Genomic DNA, 27433 nt, shown 5'->3' with positions numbered 1-27433 from the left:
GTGATGAGGGTGGTGTGCTTGCCACTGGACTGAAGAAAGAGTCCGAGGATGCGGAGGGTAGAGACGAGAGGAATGGGTATGCCGTCAAGGTAGACGGTGAGTGGAGAAGGCGACAGGGGGGCCATCCGCCCAGGCCGAAGGAGCGAAAGCTCCGATTTGGTCGGGGAGCAGCTCAACCCGATGGCCCGGGCGTGAGCTGCTACCGCGTCCACACCTGCCTGTAGAGTGGTCTCCATGTCGCCAAGGTTGCCGGTGGTCACCCAGAGGGTGATGTTATCGGCGTAGAAAGCATGAGACAGAGCTGGGATAGCTCGTAGAGCACGTGCCAGCGGGAAGAGGGGGATGTTGAACAGAAGAGGGGACAAGACAGAGCCTTGGGGGGTACCCTTGTTGCCAAGGGAGAAGGAAGGAGAAGAAAGTGGGCCGTATGAGATTTCGGCTGTGCGGCGGGCGAGGAACGCAGTGACGTAAGCATGAACACGGGGTACGACATGGAGGGAGGAGAGAGCGTCCAGGATGGCGGTGTGGTGTACATTGTAGAATGCTTTAGTAAGGTCCAGCGCCAGGATAGCTCGAGTGCGTTTGTGGTGCGAGGGGTGTAGGACATCCTCGGAAAGTTGGAGCATGACATCCTGGGTGGACAGCTGGGGACGAAAACCGGACATGGAGTCCGGATAGAAGTCATGATCATCCAGATAGGTCTGGAGGCGGGCTAGGACGACATGCTCGAACAGCTTGTCGAGACAGGGGGTGAGAGAGATCGGGCGGAGGTGTTCGAGGGCAATAGGTTTGCCGGGTTTGGGGATGAATCAGACACGTGCATGGGTCCAGGAGGATGGGAGAGTGCCAGCCTGCCAATTTGTATTGAGGAGATCAGTAAGGGCTTCGAGGGAGGGGGTGTCTTCGCCGATTCTCCGAACGAGGCGCATGGTGGATTAACGCTGCCGTAGTCGCCAGTTCTCCGAAGGAAGTTCATGGTCGGTTAGCGCTGTCGTCCTCGCCGATTCTCTGAAGGGCGCCACCGCCGCGGGTAGATCGAAGCACCTGCAGAGGGCTGAGATAGTTTTGGAGAGCAGTACCCCTGCAGGCCGGTCCTAACAACGTGCACCTAGATCTAAGTACACGGGTATAGTGTACTTAGATGTAGTGTATATAGAGTGTATAGTGTACAATTCTAGTACACTATATACACGGGTGTTTTTACATTTCGCCTCCATCGAAATAAGGCCGCCGGGTACTTAGCGGCGCAAGACCGAAGCCACTAAGCAGCCACAGCGAGTAACTACAAATTGTTTTGTAGTCTTAAGCAACACACGAAGCTTAACTGCGAGTCGGCCTAGTTGGAAGAGATTCGTCTTAAAACTTTTTGTGCGCAAACAAACAGAGACGAAGAATAGGGCGTCCTTGTGTTGCCCCTATTCTTCGTCCCTGTTTGTTTGTGCACAAAAAGTTTTAACACGAAGCTTGTTGGTTAACACGAATATTGCCAGCGAAACGCAGCATGACCGCACCTCATGGCTGTCGCTTCTAACGTTCACGTAATTCCTGCTGGACTTCGCATTGCGACCGATTTTATCGTCTGAAGCTTTCCTAGTTTCGCGAAAATATTTCGGGCTTTTATAAAGATTAAACTATCACTTACATGAAGTTCGCGCTCTATTTCTTCTCAGTTTTACCTATCTTTACGAGCAATTTAGCACAGGAAGCCTTGTCGCATTTGCCCACGAAAGCATCTCTGCAACCCCTAAGTGTGACGCTGCTTAGCTGAACCCTGATTTTCCTGTTCAGATACGTGTGAAACATAAAAGTGGCCAGGTAATACGAATATTGAACCGACTTGAGTGATATTATTGTATTTAAGAGAAAATGGCAAATTCTGGTGATTAACTTGGAAGCAGAATTTTAATTCAGGGCCTCCAGTATTTACCAAAAATTTCCGAAAATCTCTAAAAATGAAGAACACAAGTTGCAACTCCGTAAGTTCCCACAAATACAGATATCGCAACTGCGTAAACTGATTCCATAATGTATTCGTTATGCGTGAAGTATTCACTGTATTAGGGTGTCTAAAAGGCAGAGTCATGATTTTTAGTTTATAACTTACGTGAAATCGTTAAAATGTCTACAAGTCGTATTCACAAATTAGTCACACAGTTCAGAGCTGCGTATATAATACCACCTTTTTTACTCCTTTGGACGTCCTAAATTGACACAGTTTATAGAACGCTGATTATCAGCTTTTACTGTAGAATTAGTGCTGATACTTGACGCTTCAAGTGTCTGAATTTTTTCCGTTATGCCTTGCAGAGTAGGAGGGGCGGGTGGGGCCGGGTGGGTGGCTGAGGACACGAAGGGTGCATAGGACAACTACCAATAGTGTGCCTCGCATGTGATCGTCTTGATGTCTTTCTATGCCTATCATTCCAGTCCTCTGACGTCGTTTTCAAGACAAACCACGCATCCCAACAAGCAGCCTTTTGGGCTGATTCTTCTTGAGCGTTTATTTTTTAACTATCTCTTTTTTCTGACCTTTTTCTGGCTGCAGGCTCCGAACCTGTGGAGGTGAAGACTTCTGGAGAGAACGCAAACGCAAAAAGCGTAGACATCAAGAAGATATAAACTATCCGAGATCATCCTCCCTGCGAGCGAAAATATATTGCTGGAAATTCTTTTCGTGTTAGTAAACGTTACCTCTTTCTGTCATAACTGGGTCTTCATAGTGGAAGCGTGACATGGTATAGTATAGTACTGGACGACACAGTAATTCTTTAATTCGTTTGTGACTCTACTGAAGTCTTACCATATTGAAAGCTTGAAAGAGAAGTTCTCAATTTAATTATCGTTAATATGCTCCGGCGATCAAAGTAATCTTGAACATGATGAAATAAGCACGGGATTCTGCGCACTTTAAACAGAATATTTCTTGGTTGCTGCCACCGCCGCGTTTTCCGCAGCAGATATGGTAAAATTGGTCTATTTCTCAAAAGCGTAGCAGTTTGGGCGAGTTGGTATGTCATGACTGTTTTAGGCTTGTAGCGCCTAAAATTGTCGATTGTCAGTTGGAAGTTAGCGGTCACTCTGTTTCCCGTTCCCTTTGATTACCCCTACCTTATTCCTTTTTTGCTCTTCCGAGCTGCGCTACAAGCCTAAAACGGTCTATTTCTGTCGGCCACGAATGGCTAACATGTGTGATGGCACTGTGGTTACCGTATCCGCAAGGTGTGTAATACACGGGGCTCGGAGGTTCAAATCATGCTGTTAGGAAAAGTTCTGGGGAAAATGTTTTTTTTTTTTTCATATACACGTGATAAGGTCAGAAACGTTTACTTTCCACGCGCAGCTAACTCTGTCAACAAAATCCAGCCCGTTCCCATGAGAGTTCTCGGCATTTTCGGTCGCACTATGACAGAAACCGACCCCTCGCAGCGTCTGCGTCTGATCGCCGACAGCGTGGCAGCGTGACCGACTCCGAGCAGCCGCACCGCCGCCCGCTCGCTCGTCGGGGCGTTTCACAACCCGCTCGTTGCACTCTCATAAATCTCACAATATCTGTGCTGTTGCTATAGCATATCGAAAATCTCGATTCAATTCGAAGTGCGGCCACTGCTGCAATACAAGACGTTCAAGCACGCGAGTTATGTTTCTATCACTTTGGGTTTTTGAGCATACATACACCACACCCGACGGGAAGGCGTAGTTGTTTTCAAATTTTATATTACCCACTAAACGTTAAACAAGACTCAATTTATCGTATAATGCTGTTACTTATTGAGCTGTTTCGAGGAACCCTTGCCGACGTTCTAAAAACGACCTGTTGAAGTTTGACAGCCTTAGTAAACGTTCTTTAGAAAAGCAGCTGAATTTCACCCTAAATTTTTGTACGGCAATGTACAATAGCTCTGTCAACCATGCCTCCAAGAAGCCGCGTAAAAGATGTAGATTACTGAGCTAATAAGCAAGACACAGAGCTGAGCAGCTGCAGAGCCGAAGCGCTGTTTCTGGTGAGTAGCCAAAGAGAACGCCGATGACTCCCTTTGCGCGAGCTCGTACAATGCTATAAAATTTAAGATATCCCATCTATGTGAATGGGGCTGAATGTGGGAGAGTAGTAGTCGCGCTCTCAAACACTGACACTGCGTTCCTTTCGTCAGTTCCTTACAAACGTTACTAGGTGGAAAAATTGTGATTGCGTCCACGGGAGCTGCGAGTATATGGTTGTTCACCTAACGTGGGAGTGACGGGGTTGAATGCACTCGCTCGGAACTGACGACGGGCGATGCTGTCGAAGCCAACAATAATGAAAAAGAGGTGTATGTCGACGAAGGCAGCAACGGTGATGAAGACCTGGAGGACGAACATGTAATTTATATAAAAATTACATTATGGAGTTTTACGTGTCAATACCATGACCTGATTATGAGGCACGTCATAGTGGGGGACTCTGGAAATGTGGACCACCTGGGGTTTTTTAACGTGCACCTAAATCTAAGTGCACGGGTGTTTTTTTGCATTTCGCCCCCATTTAAACGCGGCCACCGGGGCCGGGATTCGATCCCGCAACCGTTCTTAGCAGCCCGACACCATAGCCACTAAGCAACGACGGCGGAAAACTGGAGCCGACACTGGAAAAGCTGGTGCCACCGTCGGCGTAACGTGGCATGAGGGATCACGTCGACACAGCGGCCGCGTCGGCTGCTTCGGAAGCGCCGAAGCGAGCTCAAAACAAAAGTTTAAAGTCCCACCTGGCGCTGCGGTTCTGATTAAGTGGTGAGGCTTTCGCGCCTTGGGTGTCTGCTTGACAACATTTGAAATCAATAATAGGTAGTGGCTGCCTTTGGGGCGTGCAGCATGGTAGGCTACTGCTCGGTGCCGCAGTGCCGGACGTACGCAATGGAGCCCGGTGTCAGCATTATTCACACGTAGCCGCAAGACAAGAAGATGCGTGAAGCTTGGCTGGCGAAACTTAGGACCGGCAAACAGCCGGCTACAACTCGGGTATGCAGCAAGCACAGACGCGAGGAAGGTTTCCGCTACGGCACCGGGACTGCGATGTACGGTGAGTAGCAGAAAACGCGCACTGAGACGTTTGGCCTGCGCTCGCTGCCCGGCTAACGTTATGACAGTTTGGTCTATGAACTTGTTGACGCTAGACACTGGCAAGTCTACTGGAATGGACAGGGAGTTGTAAGAAGCACATTAAACAAAGGCACATGGCATATGGTCATGTTTGTGTAATGAATTAACGCACGTAAGGAAGCGTTATTGACGTAGTGTTGACCTAGAAACGTAAGTGTTATATCGACAACGTCAAACGGGGTCGTTATTCACCCCGGTGCTGATGAGGCACGTGTGTCCGAGTGTTTAAGTGAGTGACCTGTGTTGTGTATGCCGAAAGGAGAAAGCTACGGCAGCTCACAACCTTTGGGACTGTGCCAAGAATCCGCACGAAGCAGCAACGATGACAACAATCCCGCCGCGGCTCGAGTTCGCAAGGAGGTGCTACGATCAAGAGGTCCAAGCTCAGGCCGTCCAGCAGATCTCGGCGGCCCTCAAAAGGCAACGACCGAGCGAAACCGGAGGAAGGCTGCCACCCCAATAGAGGGGTAGGCGCGGTCGACAGAGGGAGTAGTGCGGCCACAGCCGGAGTAAAGGCGCCACACGCCGGGAAGACGTCATGGCCGCATCATGGTGACGCCTCCCTTACAGGGGAAGGCTAATCGTTCTGCAGGCATTCCTAATAAAGACTCGGCGCGCACATCACAGTCGCCGGAGGCGTCGAGGAGGAGGAGGAGGATGGAACTTTATTGTTGCAGAAGCCGTTGCGGGGTTTATTCCTGGGTTGATCCCTCTTACAGGGCTTCACTGGCGATCGTGGCTCGCCGGGCCTGGTCGAGGGTCGCCAGTTGGCTTCCCAGGTCCAGTTCGGAGAGTCTCGCCTCCCAAGATCACGTAGTGTGTGTGTGTGTGTGCTGTGACTCGTGGCGAAATTGCGACACTCGGGCAGTCGATGCATTCGTGTGTTATGTGCGCGAGTGTCGCTGTGTGGTTGCTACACCAGGGACATGTCCGGGGCGTATATCTGTCTGGGGAGATTGCGTGCAGACGAGACAAGTGTGGGTATGTCTTCGTTTGCAGGCGGCGCCAGCCCCTTGCCTGGAGTTTATTGAGAGCTTTGTGTGGGGGTATTGTGTTCTTTCGAGACGTTGGTCCTGTAGTATTTGTTGACTTGTGGTTAGTAACTCGTGGGTCGCTCGTCGTTCTGTCGGGGGCTGAAGAACGATGTGGCCTGCCGCTCGGCTAGTGAGACCTCGAGCTGCGCAGTCCGCCTCTTCGTTGCCGCGCAGGCCTCGTGCCCGGTGCACCAGACCATACCGTGGTTCCATTCTAGTGAGTGGCCCAGGATTCGAATAGCTTGTATAGGGAGTGTTCCATTCGTGTATAAACGACACGCCGCTTGTGAGTCCGTAAGGACGCGGGCGGACCTTCCCTTGCTCTCGGCGTCGCGAAGTGTGAGAGCGATCGCTGCTGCTTCTGCTGCTGCGCTGCATGTGGCGCGGATGGAGGCAGAGGCTACCAGGTTCCCCTGATTGACGACGGCGATTGTGCATTTGGGCCCACGACGTGGCGACGAGGGATACGGGCTAGAGTCCGTGTAGTATGTATCTGGGTCTCTGAAACAGCATTTGTGCAGCATGCGGGCACGCGCTTCTCTCTTGATTGTGGGTGGGGTGCATGTTCTGGGGGATAGGGTCTACTACAATGTTATCTCTAATGTGATTAGGCAGGAGTTGTGTTTCTTCTTTGCAGTACTGGGGTGTCAGCGGGTACCCTAGCCGTTGAAGAAGGTGCCTTCCCTGTTGTGTCTTGTTGAGGCGCTCCCTCTGCGCTATGAGCGTTGCACTTGCTAGCTCCTCAAAGGTGTTGTACACCCCTAGCGCTAGTAATTTCTTTGTGCTTGTGCTTGACGGTAGCTGTAAGTCCATTTTGTGCGCCGTTCTTATAAGAGTGTCCATGCGCCCTGTCTCGCTTTTGCGCTTGACTTGATACGGGAGTGCGTACGTGACACGGCTGATGACGAGGGCTTGTACCAGTCTTAAGGTTTCGTCCTCTGTGAAACCATCTTTGCTGCGCGCTACTCTAGCGATGAGTGATGCGATGCTTCTTATAACGTGATTCAATTTCTCCGAGGCTACCTTTATGCCGTTGTTCTCCTGGGCGTGCATACCTAGTAAGCGTGGTGTTGGGACGCGCTTTATAGGTTGCCCGGCAATCTTGAGATGTATTGGCGGGGCTCGATGTTTCTTAGCTTGCTTAGGCCGGACTTGAAGGTACTCCGACTTGTGTGGGGCACATCTCATTCCTGCTGTGGTTAGGTATGACTCGATGTGTCCGATAGCTGTGAGTAGTGTGTTTTCTCTGTCGCTGTATGAACCCTTGGTTGCCCATAGCGTGATATCGTCGGCATAGAAGGCACATCCGAGTTTTGGGATGTTTTTCAGTTGTAAAGCAAGTTTTCTAAGTTCGATGTTGAAGAGCAAAGGAGACATTATTGATCCTTGCGGAGTACCCTTCTGCGGTAGATCATATATGTCGGATTGTATACCTGCTATACCAATGCGGGCTTTGCGCTGACTGAGAAAAGCCGCGGTATACTGATATACTCGCTCCCCGCATCCTATGGCGGCGAGACCATCTAGGATGGTTTCGTGTGCTATATTATCAAAGGCTTTTTCCACGTCGAGGGCTAAGAGTATGTTGTTGTTTCTGCACGGTTGTGGGTTGAGGACTTCTTCCTTGAGAAGGAGAAAGACATCCTGTGCGGACATGCCTTTCCGGAATCCGTACATGCAATTGGGGTGTAGTCCATGTTCCTCCATGTGTTGTTCTATTCGAGTGAGTACAATTCGTTCAAAAAGTTTGCCCAGGCAAGACGTGGGCGAGATCGGTCGTTATTGATCGAGGCTGCGCGGTTTTCCCGGTTTGGGCGTCGAAGTTCCTTGTAAAACGAAATTGTTTTTGAACAGCTCTCATAACGTACACACAACAGTGGTTGCTTGTGGACTGTCAAATGCTCCTGTTTCACGGGCTATAGCTCAGAACACGGTGCGAAAACGCTCTCAATGAAAGCGAAACATTGTGGCCGGACATATGCATGCAGACGCGCAGTTAATCGCCGCGAACCCGTGCGATCGCTGCATGCATTGAGGCTTCCTTCTGTTATGCGCCATTTGGTTATACAGACAGCCCACTATAAGAAAATATTTCACATAGTTTGCGCTCAGCGGTTGCCGACCTTTCACGCAAGCCGGTTCGGGAGACTCCATCGCGGCGACCGCGAGCAGTGGCTTTCACTGTATACGTATTCGGTAGAGAGATGGCGTCTGTAAACGCACCTGTGCTTTCAGTTTGCCCAAGATTATTATTTTGTCAGTAAAAAAACTTCCCTCGTTTTGAGAGTACTTACAGAAATGTCCAGGAGGGCTGTCGCGTGGTATTTTTATTGAGCGACGTAAACCAAACCTTTGAGGAGCACGCCGCGTTATCCCTCATAATACGCAAGGGAGGCGCTTCCGACTCCGTAAGTCCTCGCCCCCAATAGCGAAATTCGACGCTCTGCAGTTGTACGTCGCATCACTCCCGGGTTTCGTCGAGAAGCGTGAGTGAATCTCGATGACATAAGGTCGGCTGCATTGGCACATTCCATCGGATAAAGTGTGCAGAAGAAAATTTTGTGTTAAATAAGTACTTTATTTTGATGGGCGCCCTTAGCCTGCTCCATCGGGAGTGGTGCGGTGGCTGATCTTTCGTTTGCATCGGCGCGGGAGTGCCGGAGCCGAGGCGGCCCTTCGGACGTGTGCCCGGGCGACGCCGTTCGGCCGAGGGAAGAAGACGCTTGCTTCAAGTCGCTCCGTCGGTTTAATTCAGCGAGTCGATGCCGGTAAAAGAAAGAAGAAGCGCTCGAAACTTAAAACATTCCGTGTGATCTTACACTATCTCACATTATAAATGTGTTTTGGTAGTTTACATTAAATTGAAAGCAATGCGCAGTATGCGCCACAATAAACGCCAACGCGTGCCGTGTATCGCGTCTTTGAGTGGCAGACGAAGCGGGCGCTGCCGTCCGCGCGAGACGGCTCTCCTAGACGTAGCCGTACTCGAAGTCTTCGGCGAACGCAGCCTCCTTCCTCTTGAGCTTCTCGTAGCACACGGAGGCGTCGAAGGGGCCCCTGGTTCCTCCGAACTCCTTGGGGAGGATCTTGGCCGGGAACCGCTCGTGCAGCGCCTTGGTGTCTGTGCCGTGGAAGTGCACCTGCACGACGGGTTTCGGCTTTAGCGCAGCACCAGAATACCGGAGACTGTCATCTACAAGGACGCACTTACCGCCATATCTAGCGAATGTAAGCGTAACCTTGTAATGGCGCCGAGCACGAATGAGTGAAACCGACAGGACTCACCGTGACAATTATAACCAAACAGCGCTATTTCGTCCTTGCCTGGCTTGTTCTATCGTGATGAGTAGTTTCACTCAGTTGTATGCACTCAGCGCATCACGAGATGAATCAACAGGCACAATATCTTGCTCTACTCAACAAATTTAAGCTTAATGAGCTACAAAAGTTGTCATCTAGACGATAGCGTTTTCTTTTTGCTTTTTTTTGTGAATTTCAAATTGAATATGCTTTTTGTAAAAACTGCATTATACATGGTAATTTTTAGGCTTTAATATTTGGTGAGAGGTTAGGAATAAAAGCAGCAGCACTGGTTTGCAGTGCCCGTCTATGATAATATTACTTTTGTTCATAAAGTTATTTTAGCGTATCTGACATCGTGAAGCGTGAAGCATTTTTCGAAGAGTCATCATAAGTACCTTGCCGTCGATAACAAACGAAAAAGAAAGAAACGTCTTCGATGCTGCTTTCTATAGAGTATCTGTCATGTCGCTGCAGTAATAACTCCAGAAGTATGGAAGATGGAAATTAGTGCAGATAAAACTAAGGTCATGACATTTTCTTCCAAGTTAAGCTTTCCGTTCAACGTATACACTCTACGCAATTGCATACTGGAACGAACCTCTTCTTTTAAATACCTGGGCGTTATTCTTACTTCTGACTTAAGCTGGGCCATGCATTTTGAGCATATTACTAACAAGGCACTAAAAAAACTTCGCTTTTTAAAGCACCGTCTGTACCTTGCAAACAGTGACACAACACTTCGTGCATACATTTCGAGCAACCCTCGATTACGCCTCAATTATTTGGGACCCTTACACAGTTAACCTTTCTGATTGCATCGAATCAATTCAAAATAAGGCTGTCCGCTTTATTTTGCGCTCCTACTCTCCATATCAAGGTGTGTCTGCGTTAAAGCAGACCCTTAATCTTCGGGATCTTGGCACACGACGAAAATATTTCCGTCTGTCTTTCTTTCACTCCCTTTACTATTGCGGTTCATCATTTTCATCTGCTCCCACCTTGCCCACCCATTATCTGTCCAACCGTAATGACCATGTATGCAAAGTGTTTCCCATATTTGCTAGGACCAAAAAATTCCAAAATTCCCCTTTGGTGCTATCAGTGATTGAATAAAACGCCCTACCCCAAGACACTGTAACAATCATTTACCCGTCTCCCTTCCAATCTGCCCTGCACACATTTTTAAATGTATAAAATGTCCAGCTGCCACTTCTTGCCTGGCCTGTTCTATATATATACAATTTTTTTAAAATGTGTATTTTTCCAACACCCACCTGCCGTGTGTGCCTTGTTGAAGCGTTCCATGTATAGGAAATGTTAATTGTACTGTCGCCCTAATTTCTTTTCGTTTCTTTCCTCCTTCTTTTTTTTTTTACAAGCTGTATCTTTTACTAAAATCTGTGCTTGATTGTTGTCTTCAGTTGTTTTTATTCTGTTGACATATCATGTGTGAATTGTATCCCCCCCCCCTCCTATGTAATGCCTTTCGGGGCCTTTAGGGTATTCAAAATAAATAAATAAATAAATAAATAAATATTTGCGCGATTTGAGGAATTCCACTGTAAAATACATGTGATTTACTACATATGATTTCCTGCTAAATTTTCGCTAGAAATTATTGCGAGATCGTAGAGGGTTACATTCTTGTTTTGGAGGAATCCTTCTCTAGAAAAAGAAAAGTCGCAGTTTCCGCCGAAGGGCGCAGAATCGACACCAATAGCAAGATAGTAGATTATTGCACGAAGTAAAGCTCGCAGTTGTATAGGAACATTCGCTTACTGACTAAATACAGGCGCTGTCATGCGCCCAAAGACACGCATGAATAAAGTGCATGTACGCATTCTATTACCGCCAGCACCCGCGGCCACAACACTGGCGTGACGAAGACCTCACGTTGCAAATCCTTTGGGCGTGAATTGAGGCTGCGTCGTGGCCTCCGACGTCACAGCGGAGCGCCTGTGCGCCGGTGTGATCTCGGAGGTGACGGAAGTGATCGAGTGATGACGCTCACCGTCCCAAAGAACAGGGGCCAACGTTCATTACCTCAGATTCCCTTCAAGTATATCTTCAAGACTTTATTTGCGTGTATTTGGCGGGAAAGCTCAGTTAAGGTTTCCTATAGATATTCGCGCCTGAAGAGCAATACCGTTACGTCGGTATGGTGTCAGGGACTTCAAAATATTATCGCATATTTCAGCACTTTTTTAGAAAACTTCGTAAAAACCAAACTTGGGACTCCACGCTTGATTATTGGTTTAGCGTCTTTACCGGTCTATTAATACTCCTCTCACATTTACCATAGTCCAGAAATTAAGCTTACCATTTCAGTTTAAAATACTACATTGTTCCTTTAAAGCATGCCTAAAACGCATTATACTAGCGTCCCTTCCACCCTCTTTTTTTTGTGTGTGTGTGTGTGAGTACGACCCCCGGACCCGTCGTAGTGGCCCAGTGGCGTGTTCTGCTCTTGAGCACGATGTCAAGGGTTCGATTCCCAGCATCAGCGGCCGTACTTGGCTGCCGACTGAGTGCCAAAATGGTCGCATACTTCTGCACGATAAGGAACTAAAGGCAGTCAAACTTGTATCCGGAACTCTCCGCTACAGCGTTCCTCCTAGCCTGTTACTTTGCAACGTTAAAAAACATAGCTCCGTCATATTCCGTCCCAATCAGAACGCTACCGCCGCGGCAGGGAATCGAATCCGCCACTTAAGGCATATAGGTTGCGGGTTCGAGCCATGAGAACGCCATCGCAGCTAAACCACTGCGACGTGCTGTACCGGGGGACGGAGAAGGGATATGGCATATTTTTGGTGAGACGAAGGCGTGATGAAACCAGAGCTGGCTGGTATAGTTCGCAACAGATGGAGCGCGCTAAACTTTCTACAGCTGAGAAACAAGCCTGCACATTTGTTGTGTGCCACATTTCTTTTTTTTTCCTTTTTTAAGTTTCTTTGCCCTTTTTGCAAGTTAGAAGCCTGGAGTGGCACTGGTTCTACGGGAAAGCCGACTTGCCTTTGCGATTGACGCAGCGTCTAGGAAGGGTGTGATCATCTTGAAGAATATGTTGAAGCTGTAAGGCTGCTTCACGATGTCAACGCGCTTTTTCCTCACGGGGTAGCCTGGCTGCAACGGGCACAACCAACCAATGTCATGAACAACGCAGGCAGATAGAAAATATTTGTAAATGGCACAACTACAATACTTTGCGCGTACAGCCGCGGCCACGTCTGTGTAGAGCGCGCGAGCAGACGGCCTTGCTCTGCGGGGCGACACCGTGCGGCAGTCGCGGGGTCTCACGCACTGTGCCCAGGAGCATGCGTGGCCTAAAATACATGCAGAACTGCATTGCACGAGTGGCAACGTTGAAACGGGCAGTCGTTTAACCGAATGTGTACGCTTCTTCAGGGCGCTCTCGGTATCGCCATGCCAAAAGATTACGCGTTTCAGCTGATAACACGCGCCCGACTCTATCGCTCTTTGGGACATTGTGCGCCCCATAATAGCAATTGCGCGTCGCTCAGCCGCTGTGAGTCGGGGAGCCATTGCGAATAAATTCTGCGAAAAGGTTTGACTTCTATGTCTAATATAGGCAGCACGCATGCGATGTTGTCATTTCATTGGCCGACAACATTATCTGGGATTGGTGAAGTCATAGTTTTTCATATCAAGTGCCCTGACAGAATCGCACACGCTATCACTCACGTGCGCAATTCCCTTGTCATCGCGCGTAGTAAGATGGCGCCCTCGGGTAATGCGCACAACCGGCAAAACACGTGCGCTTGCCAACATAATTTCTGGTTTAAAGCAGCGTGCGCCGACCTGCATGTCTATTAGGCCGCGCATGCTCCTGGGCACAGTGCGTCAGATCCCGCAACTGCCGCACGGTGTCGCCCCGCAGAGCAAGGCCGTCTGCTCGCGCGCTCTACACAGACGAGGCCGCGGCTGTACCTGTCGCGACTGCACTGCTGCACTCTTGAAGCTGGAAATTGGGCTGCTTTAGGAGTAATGCAAGCTTGCTTTCCGGCGGATTAGACAGCACAATCTCTCTAATAAAGAGGCCAAGAATAAATCTCTCTAGTAGTTGACATTTCAACAAGTGGCAGAGTTACCAATTTAGGTCATTTGGACTAGCTTAATATAGTAACGCGAAAGATTGAGTGGCATATGCTAGCACAAACTAGTTTTTGCCGACACGACGTCACACAGACGTAAATCTCTAAAGCAATGAGTGGCATCCGGGACTGCGCGCCAAACTTTTATAGCCGTGCTCCTTAATCACGTGTACAGATCTGAAGAAAAGCGCTTTTTATGAGGGCCTATTATCCTCTACTTTCCCGTTTTATTTTTTTTTAATTTCCTCCTCTTCTTTTCATTCCCTTGTGTATACCTACTCCTCACTTAAGAAATTAAAATTATATGAATTATAATACGGCCACGCACAAGTTTAAAACCAGACAACGAAAGCGATGTTATGAAGATGATATGAGCTCAGAGTTGGTATCGAAGGTTTTCTCTCCGCCGCGATTGCATTGTCCTTGCTTTACTTTAAAGGCAGTGATGGAAGTATAAAGTTAAGCATCTTCCCTGTAGGAAAAGCTCCCCCAGGTATGCGCAAACATTTCGCAAACATTTAGTACACTGGGCATCTCGGGCAGCGAGCATTATTCTTCTCAAAAGTATCGATAGCTGGGCAAGTTGATATTGTTGGATTCTTGAAAACTGAGCACTCAAATACCGGACAGGCGCAAGTAAGTTGACAAGGACGAGCGAAAATTCGCGATTGAATTTATCCGAACGAAGACATGTGCGCCAGCCATTCAGACACGTGTGCCATTATCACTAACACACAAATAATTTGCGCACCTACGAAGCACGTGTCGCACGAAATGATCAACGATGTTTTTTTTTTTTCTATTTACAATACATTTATTTATTTCCAGTAACCTAAAACTATAGCACCACTATACAGAAGATCAAATGGGGATAAAGTATAACAATAGACCAGGTGGCGTGTAGAATGGCTGCCGTCGTATGTATTTTGTGTGCTTCGTTTGGATCAATTCAGTCCTGTCCCGTCTTTAACTGCGCTGTTTTCAAGAATGCTTTTTCTTTTCTTTTGGTTTGTTCCTGGCCCAGTAATACAGCAAATCCAGCACTAAAATCTCTATTATCCAAGTGTCAGCGCGGTGCGTCTCGCAAAGCATGGGCCGGCCTCCGAGATGTCCGGAACAAACGACAGGTGGCGCCGGTAGCCATCGGCTGTGCCCATTTGTGCGGTGCGTTCCGAGCTGCGGGATTAGCTTCAAGGTAGAATGCTCGTCCCTCGCCTGGCCTATCCTGGCGGAATATCTGGCCCGAGTGAGATTCCCCCTCAACATTATTGTCGTATTGCTATATAGTACATTCATTCCCCCATTCGTGAAGAATGACAGAAAAGAGAAAAAGGAATTAACTTCTGTTCGCTATAAACTGGTTCCATTGACGTGTGATTCACTTGGCGCAAGAGGTTATCGGCACCGCTGTCTCTAAATGCGAGTGGGTGTTGCACTCACAAAGACATTGGAGATGCCACCAATCCGCGTACTGGGCACTGCTAGGATGCTGCTGTAGCCCCAGCCGTCGAAGTCGCAGAGCATGCTGAGGCCGTTGTCCTGCGCCGCTTTCTTCGTCATGATGTATTCGAAGCACAGCAGGATGGCGCGCACCGCGTCCGTGAACGACACCTGCGCTCCCCCGCCACAGCGCATTGTTCCTTGCTGTCTGGGCCTCCTCTTCTATTGGAATTAGAGGTATACAGGGAACGGGCAAATACGCTATGGCTTGGAAACTGGTGCTCCTTCTTGTACGACGCTTAGAGTTCACACACTGTCTTGTTCAACAGTAGAGACAGAGTAGTGTTGTAAACTCACAAACAGGAAAAAAGTCACAATGGCGTGTCGTGCTTTCTGCTGTCTCGTTGCGATCTATCTAAACATCGAACGATTGCAAGTGTGAAGAGCCAGCAGGCAAATCAACAGGCACTGATATGCAAATTAATGTTTCCGGGTTACGCAGATGAAACACAACAAAGCCATTCCTAGAACGTATTCACATGACGTCACATGGAAAAGGGAGGCGTAAAAATTGCAGTTATATCCCTTTCTCCCTCGACTATAGTACACTTTTATTTTCTTCTATTCACCCTATTTTCCCTCTTTCCTGTTATCTGTCTATTTGTCCCTTGGCATGAAAGGATCGATGGGGAACTGCGATGACGCCTGTTAATGCAAGATAACCGGATGCGATTGATCCAGCCTTGTCCTTTGGCGTTGCGGAAGCATGAATATTAGGCGAAAGTATCGCGGTGACGTGACAGTTATCTACTACTCGTGAAGTACAAAAATACCACTGCATCGAAAGCTGCGGATCACGCGCTTCAGCCAATCAGTACCAGAACGGCTATAGCCATTGCCGCGGTTAATCCACTTGAGTGCGACTCAGGCTTGAAACAAATGATGCCGGAAGGATTAGCGACGCACAGTGGGCAGTAGTCCTTTCTTTGAGACAACAAGTTGTCATCCCTATTAAAGCGAAGCTTTCTTTGCCTCTTCTTCCGACTTTCCCGGCGCTGATGGTCTTGCTGCGCGTGCCACTGGGTTTCTTGAAGTACCACCACATGGCGCTCGCCTCCGCAGGTCCTACATCCGCCTCCGCGCAATGGCTACAGCTTTTGAGAGAGATTTACCTAGAAAATGCCGTTTTCGTTGAATGGGTAGGGATAAGGAGCGAGGAGAAAGTTGACATCAACAAGGTACTGAGGCAGGGGTGCCCTTTATCCCCACTGCTGTTATGATGTACCTGGTGAGGATGAAGAGGGCGCTAGAAGGAAGTAATATCGGGTTTAATATCTCATACAGGCAGGCGGGTGCAGTAGTAGAGCAGCAGCTTCCAGGTTTATTTTATGCGGACGACATAAACAGCTAACAACTAACAGCTAACAAGCAAAGTGATTTGCAACGTCTGGCTAATATGTGTGGACAGGAAGGCAACAACTTAGGTTTGAAATTTAGTGTTAGAAAATCAGGTGTTATAATATTAAAGGGCCCCTGAAACGGTTCGGACAAATTTTGTAGACGCGTAGGGTACAGCTTAAGTAGAACATTCGCAGCACAATTTAAGTGAAGCGTTACGTATTAATGGAGCTACAAGCGATTATAAGTTACCCTCCTCCCCAGCCATGCTTTTCCTCCTCAACTCGTCCGCCGAGCGAGCGGGGCTAAGCTCCGCCTTCACTGGTCCTGCGTCACGATGCGACGTCATATCGTCCACTTCCGGGTGTTTTGGAGCCCGCCCCCGCCCGCGCAAACCTCTCCGCTAGCTGCTTGGCTGTCAACCCCAAGCGAGAGCGATCGAAGCGGCGTGCGTTGCGAGCATTCTGTCGTAGCGCCGAACGTGTCTGGTATTCCGTTAACCACAGGCAAGCTGGTCATTTTGGCAAATGACTGGAGGCATAAACTCAAACTGATGACGGAACTTTGGCGTAGACGTACGTGAGCGGCCTGATCGGTCTGCATGGTCCAGACACTTGTTGGCGCAGCGCTTAACCAGTCAAACAAAGCGCTAATATTGCTCTAACGAAGTGTAAAATATTTTAAACATTTATAAAAACAACGTGTTGATGATTACACTCCTGCGAAAAGTACGCACCAGCAGCAAAGAAGGAAACGCTTCTTTGCTGCTACTGTGTATGGTTGAGCTCTATGCCACCAGGTGGCTGCACCGTGCAGACCATTCACATTTGCCCTTCTGCTCATTTCGGCTCATCCCCTTACGGCACAGTCAAGCGGCCAGATCATGTCCCCTTGCGCTTAGGTTTGCCCTAATACGGGACTCGCGAAACGCTATTGCGTTAGTCATCTTCCGGTGTAAAGTGACGGCCACAAACGCGCAAATCCTGCGCAGCAGCCAGTTCGCTCGTACGCTGCCTTGCAGAGGGACACGATGTCGCAGCTTGACATATTGCCAGTCGCTACGTTTGCAGCCCACAAGGCAACAAAGTCTAATCATAGTGCTCGCGAAAAGACTGACACCAACTCTGACCGCGGAGCTCTCGTCAAAATGGAGTACGTTGTAACAAAAGCAGACGACACTTGCTGTGTGCCGGAAGTGCTTAAGTGTACTGAAAAATTGTTCTTGTGCATTCTCTTTATGCTACTTTCTTTTTATAAAAACAAATTAACTAACATTCCAACTATTACGAAGATCATTTGTTTACCATAAAGTTAGAAAAATTATCGATCACGCGCCCTGGTCAGCCAATCGGATAGCTCGCCCCACTGACGTCATATGGGTTATTTCGGTCATATGGGTAGGGGCGGCTTAAAATTCCGCCGAGCAGTGCGCTGCGATCGGGAGCGATGTGCATTTTTAAAACCTTATAATAAATTACACGCTTTACGCAGAGCACTTAGACGTGTCAAATAATGATCAGAAGGACCTACTCTAACGACTCAGTACGTTTGTAGAAAATCGTCAAAAGCGTTTCAGGGTCCCTTTAAAAGAAAACAGTGAAGAGACAGTGGCAATACAGGGTCAGGAAATACCTCGGGTAAGAGAATATAAATACCTTAGTATATATGGATAAACGAAGACAATAGATATATAGAACACAGGAAGAAACAATAACAGTGAAAGGGGAAGAGAAATGCAGCCATAATGAAGCACAGAGCGCTGTGGGGATACAATAGGCACGAGGTGCACCGGAGTATGTGGAAAGGTGTAATGGTTCCAGGACTTACTTTTGGAAATGCAGTTGTTTGCTTTAAATCAGGGGTACAATCAGGATTCGATGGGAAGAAAACGTCAGTGGGATGCCTCGCATTGGGCGCTCACGGGAAAAATACAATGATGCTGTGCAGGGCAACGTTACTAGACTAGCTTCAGTTTTAAAACTCGGCGCCGTTGCGCGGAACCGCCACCCGCCCGCGCCTTCATGGCGCTGCAGTCGCGCCCGGCTTCACTTCCTCACTAGCCGGCTACGCGGGCGGGCTGGACTAAGCACGCGGTGCAGCGTTGGTGTAGTCTGTGGTTCGTTGTTGACGGTGAATTTCAGCAAGCATGTCATCCTCGAAACTGTAGCCTTCGCCGAGTTTCTTAAGAATATCAGCTGACGATGCCGACGTGCTGCGTACCTGGCTGCATAGGCCGCTATCGGAACGATGTCAACAGTTTGGCGCACCACTTTTTCTGTGCTCCCAGCAATGCGATGCTTAGCTCGGCGTGAAAAAGAGAGATTCCTCGTGCCGACCGGGAACAGTTGTTGTTGTTGTAGCCTGTGATGCGTGTGGCTCCTACCCACGATGGGGCATTGGCCAAGAAATGGGTGAATTATTCGAAATTATCATGGAGCAGAAATTTCCTAATAGCTATTAAAATAGCATTGAATAGCGCAGAATTATCTGTTAAATAAAATCAGGAAGGTCATATTGAATGAGTAATAATTAATTTAATGGTAAAAACAAAAAGAAAGGAATTTAGCAGGGCATTCGTTTAGATTCCGTAAGGAATGTTCCGACAGCGAAGCATGCATCCCTGCGGCTGAATCCCAAAGTGGACGCTCCGAACGAAAGAAGACCGGGATAGATAGATAGAATAAACTTTAACGTCCAACGGAAAAGGTGATCTACCCACCCCCTCGACACGCAGGTCAGTGGGCGAGTGCCGCCGCCTCAGATGCAGGCTGGGAGGCAGACCGGGAAGCGCGACCGGGGAACACTGCGAAATCAACGGCACGCGCTCGTGCCACTGCTCCAGCGTTCGTCGTCGTCTTCCACAGCTGGCTGCATGGCCGTTCATATTTCTAGCGTAGAATTTCGCTTCACTTCTGTCGTCGTAATGGGGAGGCCGCGTTTACGGGGGTATGAGCCATTGCTTAAGGGAGTATGAGCCACTCATGGTCTTACGTAACGGAAAGATTTATATTTTGAAGAAATTTAATTTCAAAGAATCACAAGCGGCAAATCGCAGGCGATGGCTGCTAACCACGCCGCCGAGCAAACTCGAGACATCGAACGCAAGCGACAACTGCGGACTGCGGGCATACAATCAGTGACGTCGTTCTCTCTCGCAGCCGATTGTCTGTGTAACCTCATAACTGAGAAATACTTTAATGAACCCTCGGGATTAACCCAGTGCTAAACACAGGGGCCGCACGTTTCAGCTTCGCTCATTAAGCATCTTGACGGAATGAAAAATCCGGCTTCTTTTTTTTTTTGTGTGTGTGTGTGGCTTGAGTGTACAAAGACCGACCTCATCTTTCTTTTTGTAGCGCTTCTTTGGCGTGGTGACAAGCTTCGGTGGGGATGAAGATCATCCTAAAATCACGCACTTTGGCCAGATATTCAGGCTCCTGAGCCTAAACTGCACGAAACGTTAGGACGACAGGAAGAAACACGTGACATTTAGAGACGCAGCTTCTGCGCTTCGCTGTATGCGTTTCTTCCTTTCGTGCAGTTTACCCTTCTTTCAGTATTAACGAACTGGTGCGATAAATCTTATTGCTGTAGGTGGATATCGCTTTCTCGTGGTCTCACTAATTCGGACAAGGGGAACGCCAGCGAGCGTGAAACACGCACCAACGGCGGCCCGTCCGCACGAGCTCAAGGCTGTGACGAGGCGTCTGCAGTGGAGCCCGATGGAACAGCGTTGCCCTCTGGCGGCTGACACAAAAGTGGCGACAGCGGCTGTAAGCGCGCGGGCGGGGAGTTTTACAACTGAAGCTAGTCTAGTAACGTTGGTGCAGGGTGATATGGGCTGGACTAGTTTTGAAGTGAGGGAAGCTCGCACTAAAATTGAGTATGAAGAAAGACTGAGGAATATGGAAGAAAGTAAATGGGCTGGGAGAGTGTTGAGGTATCTGTACAGGAAAAACATTGATTCACAGTGGAGGAAAATAACTAGGAAGGTTACCAGCTAGTATGCGGCCCGTAGAGTGGGCAACACAGCGACAAAGAACGTCAAGCGGAAAGTCAGAGAGGCTGACATAATGTCATGGATGGCGGCAGTGGAAAAGAAACCTGCCATGGGTAACTACTTAAGAGTAAAAAACGAAATCAGGAAAGAAACTATTTATGGTAACTCAAAGGGAAGCTCATTACTTTTCGAAACGAGTATCAGGCTGCCTTAGAACACGCACTTATAAAGCGAGATACAACAAGGAAGAAGGAGCATGTGCTTACTGTGGTAAAGCTAGGGAAACGACGGAGCATGTTTTCCTAGAATGTGAAGACGTCTGCCCAGCGGTAGATTTAGGCACCACTGGCCTCCTTGAAGCCCTTGGATTCAGCGAGAGCAGGGGAAAAGTAAACATGTCCGCAATAGAGATTGGTAAGAGGCGAATGAAAGATTGGTTGAAGAAAAGTAGGGAAGTGACAAAAAACGGAGAATTACAAAAGCAAAGTTTGCAATAGGGGGTCAGAAAATGTGGTTGTGGGAGTTCATAGTGTTTTTTTTTTCTTTTTAACTTGGGTAGGACATTAAGCAGTATAATAGCAAGAGCTTGGTGGCGCAACCCACGCTCCCGTTCCGAAGGTAACGCTCATAGCATACATACATACATACATACATACATACATACATACATACATACATACATACATACATACATACATACATACATACATACATACATACATACATACATACATACATACATACATACATACATACATACATACATACATACATACATACATACATACATACATACATACATACATACATACATACATACATACATACATACATACATCCCGTCTTTTTCCCCCTTTTTTCTTCTTTACTCTAGGTAGGACATCAGGCAGTATAACAGCAATGGCTTGGTGGCGCAAGCCACGGCCCCGTTCCAAAGGGGACGCTCATACCATCCATCCATCCATGGAGGCAGCGTTTGACAGTTTGTGTGTATGGCGCGTGCTTGCTTTCCTATGCGACAAAGATACAGGTATTGGGCTGTGGAGGTCGCGTGCTGGGTTGTGGTAGTGTAGACATTACAAAAGGCCATAGCCTGAAGAGAGCGCTTGCAGCTGGCGTCTCAACAGCATGCTGGCGACGAATGCAGAAGGAGCAAGTAAACACGTGCCAGCAAAATGGCTCCAAAGCGTGCACTGAGTGTCGAGGACACCCAGGCCCGAAAAAAGCGTCCCTCGGAACGGGAGCGTCTTCTTTGCGCAGCGAAACGTGGTGCAGACCGCGAGTGCATGCTGGCTCGAAGACGTGAGGCAAGGCAACGACGCGTGGCGGCCATGAAAGACGACCAGCGTCGTGACCACCACGACCAGAAGGGGCAATCAAGCAGAACAATAATTATCGTCAAACATGTGTGTATTATCGCCAAACATGAATCATGAAACATGATGGATGGAGGTCACAGTGCGTGACATTCGCCTTTTTTTTTTTTTGACGTGATAAGTAGCTTTCGCTGCTCTGCGTGAATTTAGCGTATGAGTACGACACCGGTGGCTGTGCCTGATGCTTTTTTTTTTCGTTTTTTCGAGAGGCATGCAGCCGCTATCATATTTAAGCCAAACAGACCTCGAACGTCTTTTTGTTCTCGTGCGAAGGTTGCTGGGGATTTCTAGTTTGGATAACTTGAATGTACTTGAATTAATGTGTCGTTTTTCGAAGTTCTATGTATGCTTCTTACATCCCATGTTGTTCTTTCTTTTTTAGCTATACCGTTACACATATGTCTTCATTGTTCGGCTTAAGTCTAATAACGACTGTATACTAGCATAGGCATACATACCGGAAGACGCATCCGAAAGCGGCAGCACACAAAACAATTATTGCAACAAACTTAACGACATAATCGTGACATTTATTTCGCACATTTCTTTTTTCGCGATGAATTCCTGTGACACAAATGCATTCTGTGATTGATAACATCGTCGCGAAATGCCGCCGCCAGCTCTACTATTACCTAATACTTTATTTACCCGGAAATAGGTCGAGCACGAATATAGGTCGAGCTCTGCTTACTGAACTCACCGAGAAATAAAAAAGAAAGAATAATTCGAATATAGATCGACCTATCTTTTTTAAGAAAAACCTGACAGTTTGAACATGACACACCTTTCTTTACCGTGGGGTAGGCTGCTGTAACAACCCTCGGGTCAAGGTATTCATAAATAAATAAATAAATAAATAAATAAATAAATAAATAAATAAATAAATAAATAAATAAATAAATAAACGAAATAAATCTCGCTATAGTCGATGCCACAAGCTGCATCTTCGTCTGAACCACCAGAGAAGTCGTCCTCGTCGAATGCCTTGCAGGATTCCTAGGCGCCCCAAACGACGTCGTGCTCGGTGCCGTCTAGAGCGTTGGATATGCAGCATTCTTAAAGCCAGCCTCGATAACCTCCAGGCTGGCTTTACGGCGGGCGCGAGCTCGGCTCTTTTGGTAGCTTTGTTCCAGATATAGGCCGAGATTCTTTGGTCACCAATATAAGTCGATAGCTCATATTGAGTAACATATTGAAAAAAGAAAAGGTCGACCTATATCCGAATAAATACGGTACTTCTTTCAAAATCCCTGTACACGTCCAACCTAGCACGTCTGCGCTATTCCCCGAGATTCTCCACGGAGCTCGTGGTTGTCGGCCACATACGAGCGAGCCAGTTTTGTGCTATTCGACACTTGCGTACCTGGTCGGGGTTCCAGGCGCCCGCCCTGAGGACGAGTATGAAGCGGCCCTTCTTGTCCTTGTCGGGCAGCAGACCGACGAGGTTCCTGGAGAACACGTGGTCCAGCTCCGAGGGCATCAGGTTGCGGAACAGGTCGACTTCCTTCCGCTTGGAGTCGTAGTAGTGCTTCAGCAACTCGAACGCACGCTTGTGTTTCATGCGGCTGAAGCGAAGGAACGCCATCAGGAACTCGCTGTCCGTCTTCGCATTCAGCGACTCTTCCCCTGAGCAGCACGAAAATGGATAAGTGAACAGTTTTGCACTCACAATAGCAAAATGCAACCGTAGACAGATTGTGGCAGATATGTAGCCGCTTCAATCACTGCTGTCAATGACAATTTAAAAAAAAGAAGTGTGTAGCTTATATCACAAGGTTCCTTTTCTTTATTAGCATTACTCGAAGACTTGAACAGTACTGTGCAACAAAACGCATTTCGTCTCAATTTGCTAATGTAAAAGTACCGCCAATTTAGATGTCAGTCTATTGCTTTGGAGTACGTGTCGCAAGTGCGGAATTGAAGCCGGAAATCCAATGATGCCATGGCTATTTAACGTAACTATTGAGACAAGCACCAGTTTTATTATATATACATCTATAAAGTAATCTTGCAGGGGTGTGCGAATAGTGGTTTTCGAGACCGAATCAAATGCGAATCATATAGTGCCAGAAGCGAATGTCTTTAGATTATACTGTGAATAACGTACAGGCTTCTCTATATTAACATCAAACAACTTTCACATCCTGGAGTTGACAACATTAGAAAGTTTCTGCATTACAATGCATATCATAAAGCACGTTTCAGTAAAAGCAGAGAGGGAGCATTAGGAACAACTACAGAAGTTCGTTCACAAAGTTAGAACTCTTTGGTGCATATACGCGGTCATGCATTATCATGGCCAAGTTGCAACCTGCAGCTTTTTCGCCTGGTCATCCTCACAGCTTTGTTACAGAATAAAAATCCAATCGTATGAAGTCCAGGAAGGCAGCCTTGTGGTCCAATTAACACCGGTGTATACCTTCGTCTTCAAGCCTGAAATGTGTGTCGTCTGCGCTGATGGCAAAGCGAAATAGTTCAAACGGTCGTGGCAGATGGTATACGACTATTGTACAGGTATGTTGCCATGGAGTGTATTCCGATTTGAGCCGATGAGAGGACACAGATGTTGCATCTGTAAATAGTACCAAACAATGCCCAATGCCTAATGTCAAATCTCAAGCAATTGTTATTTCGAGTAATCGTGGTTCAGCAGAAATGTCTGCCTTCCAGAGCGATGCTGTCTGCTCTAGGGCGTTATGTCCACTGTGGATCGAATTAAGTTATCGTGATTTTGCTTCAACGTCATGTTTGATCGTGCACAGTAGACGAAGTAAGGTATTCAAAAGCTATATTAAAAAATGTTCGAAATTTTTAATATGGACTATTCGATTCGAGGTCCGAATCTAACAGGACAACATTGAAGAGGTTATTCGAAAATTTCTAATACTCGCACAATCATAAATATTTAAGACTTTGAGAGTGCACATGACTCCAACCAAATAAGCAAATTTATTAGCCAGATTAGCCAAAACGTAGGGCTAATGAATTCGCTTATTTAGTTGGAGTCACACTCAAAGTCATTATCAATTTTCCCAACCAAACAGGTAATTCCGTCGAATTGTTTGGCTTCAAATTCCATAAATATTTGTGTTTCAATTTCAGCTGTTTTCACTGCATTGTACGTTGCGATGCGTTCTAGTCGAAGTGCGTTTAAATTCTGAGGGTGGGCCCGAGTCGAGCTCGATTTCTTTTTTCCCCCAGAGTCATCCCACATAGGCGCTTCTTGTGTGTCGCTGGCGAAGCCGCAACGATCATGGCACCTTGTGTTTGACTCGACCCGATTGCGCGCTTTTTAACATTGCAACACGGAGCCGTCTAATGAAGTATAGGAGCGTACAAAGACTCTCATTAAGCAACCGTTCTATGAACTAGGACAATTACGCTTGGGCTATATTAGTGATGTTATCCGGCCTCTTCGTTTACATCGGAATTAAAAATTGGGCACGCGAATAGGGGGCAGTGTTCAGGCGCGTTCATGTTCGGACTAACACAAAGAGGAGGCGGCCTTCCGACGTCAAGTTGGACAGTTCTGCCTCTACGAATTATTTGGAATACATCATATGTCTTGCAAGAGGGTTCGTCAAGAAAACAGCAAACAGACCAGTCAGTTGAATTCGTGATGTGTGCTATGCGCGGCGTCAGAGTAGCCATTTCACCCCGCGCAACGCCCAATCTCATGCTGAATTGAGTTGGACGCTTCTTTCATTCAAAGCGGCAACCAGATGCAGCACATTTCGGCTGTGATTAAAGCGCGTCCATCGCAGGGTGTGAAATAATCTTCTAACGACGGCTGCACCTATAGAACACGTCAGAGAGACATGTTAATCTGCTTCTGTGCTATATAGATTGCTTCGAATCACTAGATACATAGTGTAGTAGTCACATCTTACAAAACAAAACTGAAAAAACGCATGCAGGTAGCTGTGTACGTGGGCTAAAAAACAGCGAGAACTAGCGGCACTGACCACTGTGTACTTGCCGATTCGCGTTATGGCTGCAGCTCCGACAACAGTGGGAGAACTTGTACGCAACAAGGCCAGTAAGAATGAAAGGGCGCCACCATAAGAATATACCACGCAGGCCAGCGTCGCGCCGAGATCGGCTTGCACAAAAGCTCTCCCCACGGCTTTTGGGTACAAGGACCATTAGTACTGTTCGCCGGCGCCTACGTAGGCCACGATTTCCCGTATATATACAGCCTGGCGCGAAGTTTCACTCGAGAGTTTACATAGGAAAACAAATACGCGTATCACTAACGTCGATGGCGACAACTTGTGACGTACGTTATTGCTTAACCGAAACGTGAAGTTTGGTCCGCGTTTTCAAATAAGGCGTCGACGGGAGCGACAACACTTACGGTCAACGAGCTTCTTCAAGTGTGCCAATTCACGCAGCGCCGCTGGACTCGGCGGAGTCGCCGGAGGCGCTGGAGAGCTACCCTCTGGTTCCGTGTCTTCCGATCTTGGGGACGGCGGACTGCCTGCCATGTCACCCTTGCGAACGAACAGTGCGAGCACGCGCCACGCAACGGAAGCATTTGCTTGTTCCTTCACTTGTGGTGCTTACCCACTACGGGCCACTGGCCAACAAGCCGGCGGTTAATGGAAAGGGAGAAATTCTTAAATGAGAAGGTAAGTCAGGGTGATATGTATCGGACTTTTACGATAATTAGAAAATAGATTTACGTGGCAGATACAGAAATAAATTTAACGGTAACTCTATATAGACAGCCAATTTTGTGGTACTTTTGGTGGCATTAGAATAATTTCCAACGCACAATCAGCGATTTAATGGTGATTTAATGAACTGTTCAATTATTGATTTCGGGAATTAACATGGTAGCCTTTTTGACACAGAGATAGTCGCAAATGGCCACGCAGATGCTCCTGTGGCTAACGCCCAATGAAGAAGCTCCGAAGGAGAGGATATATATGGGCACTTAAAGAAATATATAATTTTCGGAATGAAAATTCGGATTTTCCCCTGTGATTTCTAAATCGACGGCAAGTTAGTAGAAAGTGATCAATGTTTTAAGAGGGGACGGTGCCAGACTGGACCTGTACAGGCAAAAATTTAATGGTGCTATGCACAAATATCATAAATAAGGCAGTCAGCAGGGCCAAGTCGTGCCCGCTCAATGCTCCGCACCAAGTGTGGGGCTACCCCGAGACCATCCACAAAGGAGTAGGCTTATGGCAGGTCACAACCAACCACAGCTTCCTGCTTCTGATGGATCCGGTGTTTCCGACTAGGACCGGGATGGATCTACGCGGGTTGCTACTCTCGACTTGTGTTCGTCAGGGGCTTCAAATCAGCCACCTGGACTAATCTCAGCGAGAATCTTGGTAGTGATCATAACATTCTGGCCACAACTATAGAGGTCGCATGTAAGGCTACCAGGGAATCCGTAGTCACTGACTGGGACGCCTTTAGAAAAATCCGGAAACAGCACTCCCAGCGTGAGCAGCAGGGCACGATAGCGAACTTGGAACAATGGACGCAACAGATCAGGGAAGGTGGCGACCAAGAAGTCCAGACCAACCTCGAAGTCGAAAGGATGAATAGTCGGCTGGATCACCTTCTCGAAGCAAAGGAATCGCTAACCAATAGGTGGAAAAAAACAAAAGCTCA

General features: G+C 47.7%; 3 protein-coding genes across 15 annotated transcripts in view; 2 read left to right on the top strand and 1 right to left on the bottom strand.

Moving 5' to 3' along the window:
* Positions 1 to 2700, top strand: part of LOC135902466 (prominin-1-like) — a 91744-nt gene extending 89044 nt beyond the window's left edge. For all 10 annotated transcript variants that reach the window (XM_070537799.1, XM_065432558.1, XM_065432559.1 and 7 more), the window contains one exon: positions 2546 to 2700. In XM_070537799.1, coding sequence (XP_070393900.1) covers positions 2546 to 2619 — 74 coding nt within the window. In that variant the 3' untranslated portion in view covers positions 2620 to 2700. The remainder of the gene's footprint in view (positions 1 to 2545) is intronic.
* The window catches only part of LOC139059410 (uncharacterized), a 356283-nt gene that overhangs the window by 89897 nt on the left and 238953 nt on the right, over positions 1 to 27433 (top strand). The gene's annotated exons all lie outside the window — the stretch shown is intronic.
* LOC135902468 (alpha-tocopherol transfer protein-like) lies at positions 8898 to 26335 on the bottom strand. Of its 4 annotated transcripts, none has more exons than XM_065432563.1 (5): positions 26160 to 26335; positions 23166 to 23428; positions 15029 to 15250; positions 12489 to 12599; positions 8898 to 9310 (listed from the first exon to the last, which is right to left on the bottom strand). In XM_065432563.1, the coding sequence occupies exons 1-5, from the start codon at positions 26287 to 26289 to the stop codon at positions 9140 to 9142; spliced, it is 897 nt and encodes a 298-aa protein (XP_065288635.1). In that variant the 5' UTR covers positions 26290 to 26335; the 3' UTR covers positions 8898 to 9139. The 4 variants fall into 4 exon arrangements, with proteins under 4 accessions (XP_065288635.1, XP_065288636.1, XP_065288637.1 ...); XM_065432564.1 differs by having other exon boundaries at positions 15029 to 15199; XM_065432565.1 differs by lacking the exon at positions 12489 to 12599.

The sequence above is a fragment of the Dermacentor albipictus genome, chromosome 4 (genome assembly GCF_038994185.2).
Source record: "Dermacentor albipictus isolate Rhodes 1998 colony chromosome 4, USDA_Dalb.pri_finalv2, whole genome shotgun sequence".
Classification (NCBI taxonomy): domain Eukaryota; kingdom Metazoa; phylum Arthropoda; class Arachnida; order Ixodida; family Ixodidae; genus Dermacentor; species Dermacentor albipictus.
This window is presented reverse-complemented; position numbering and strand designations above follow the sequence as displayed.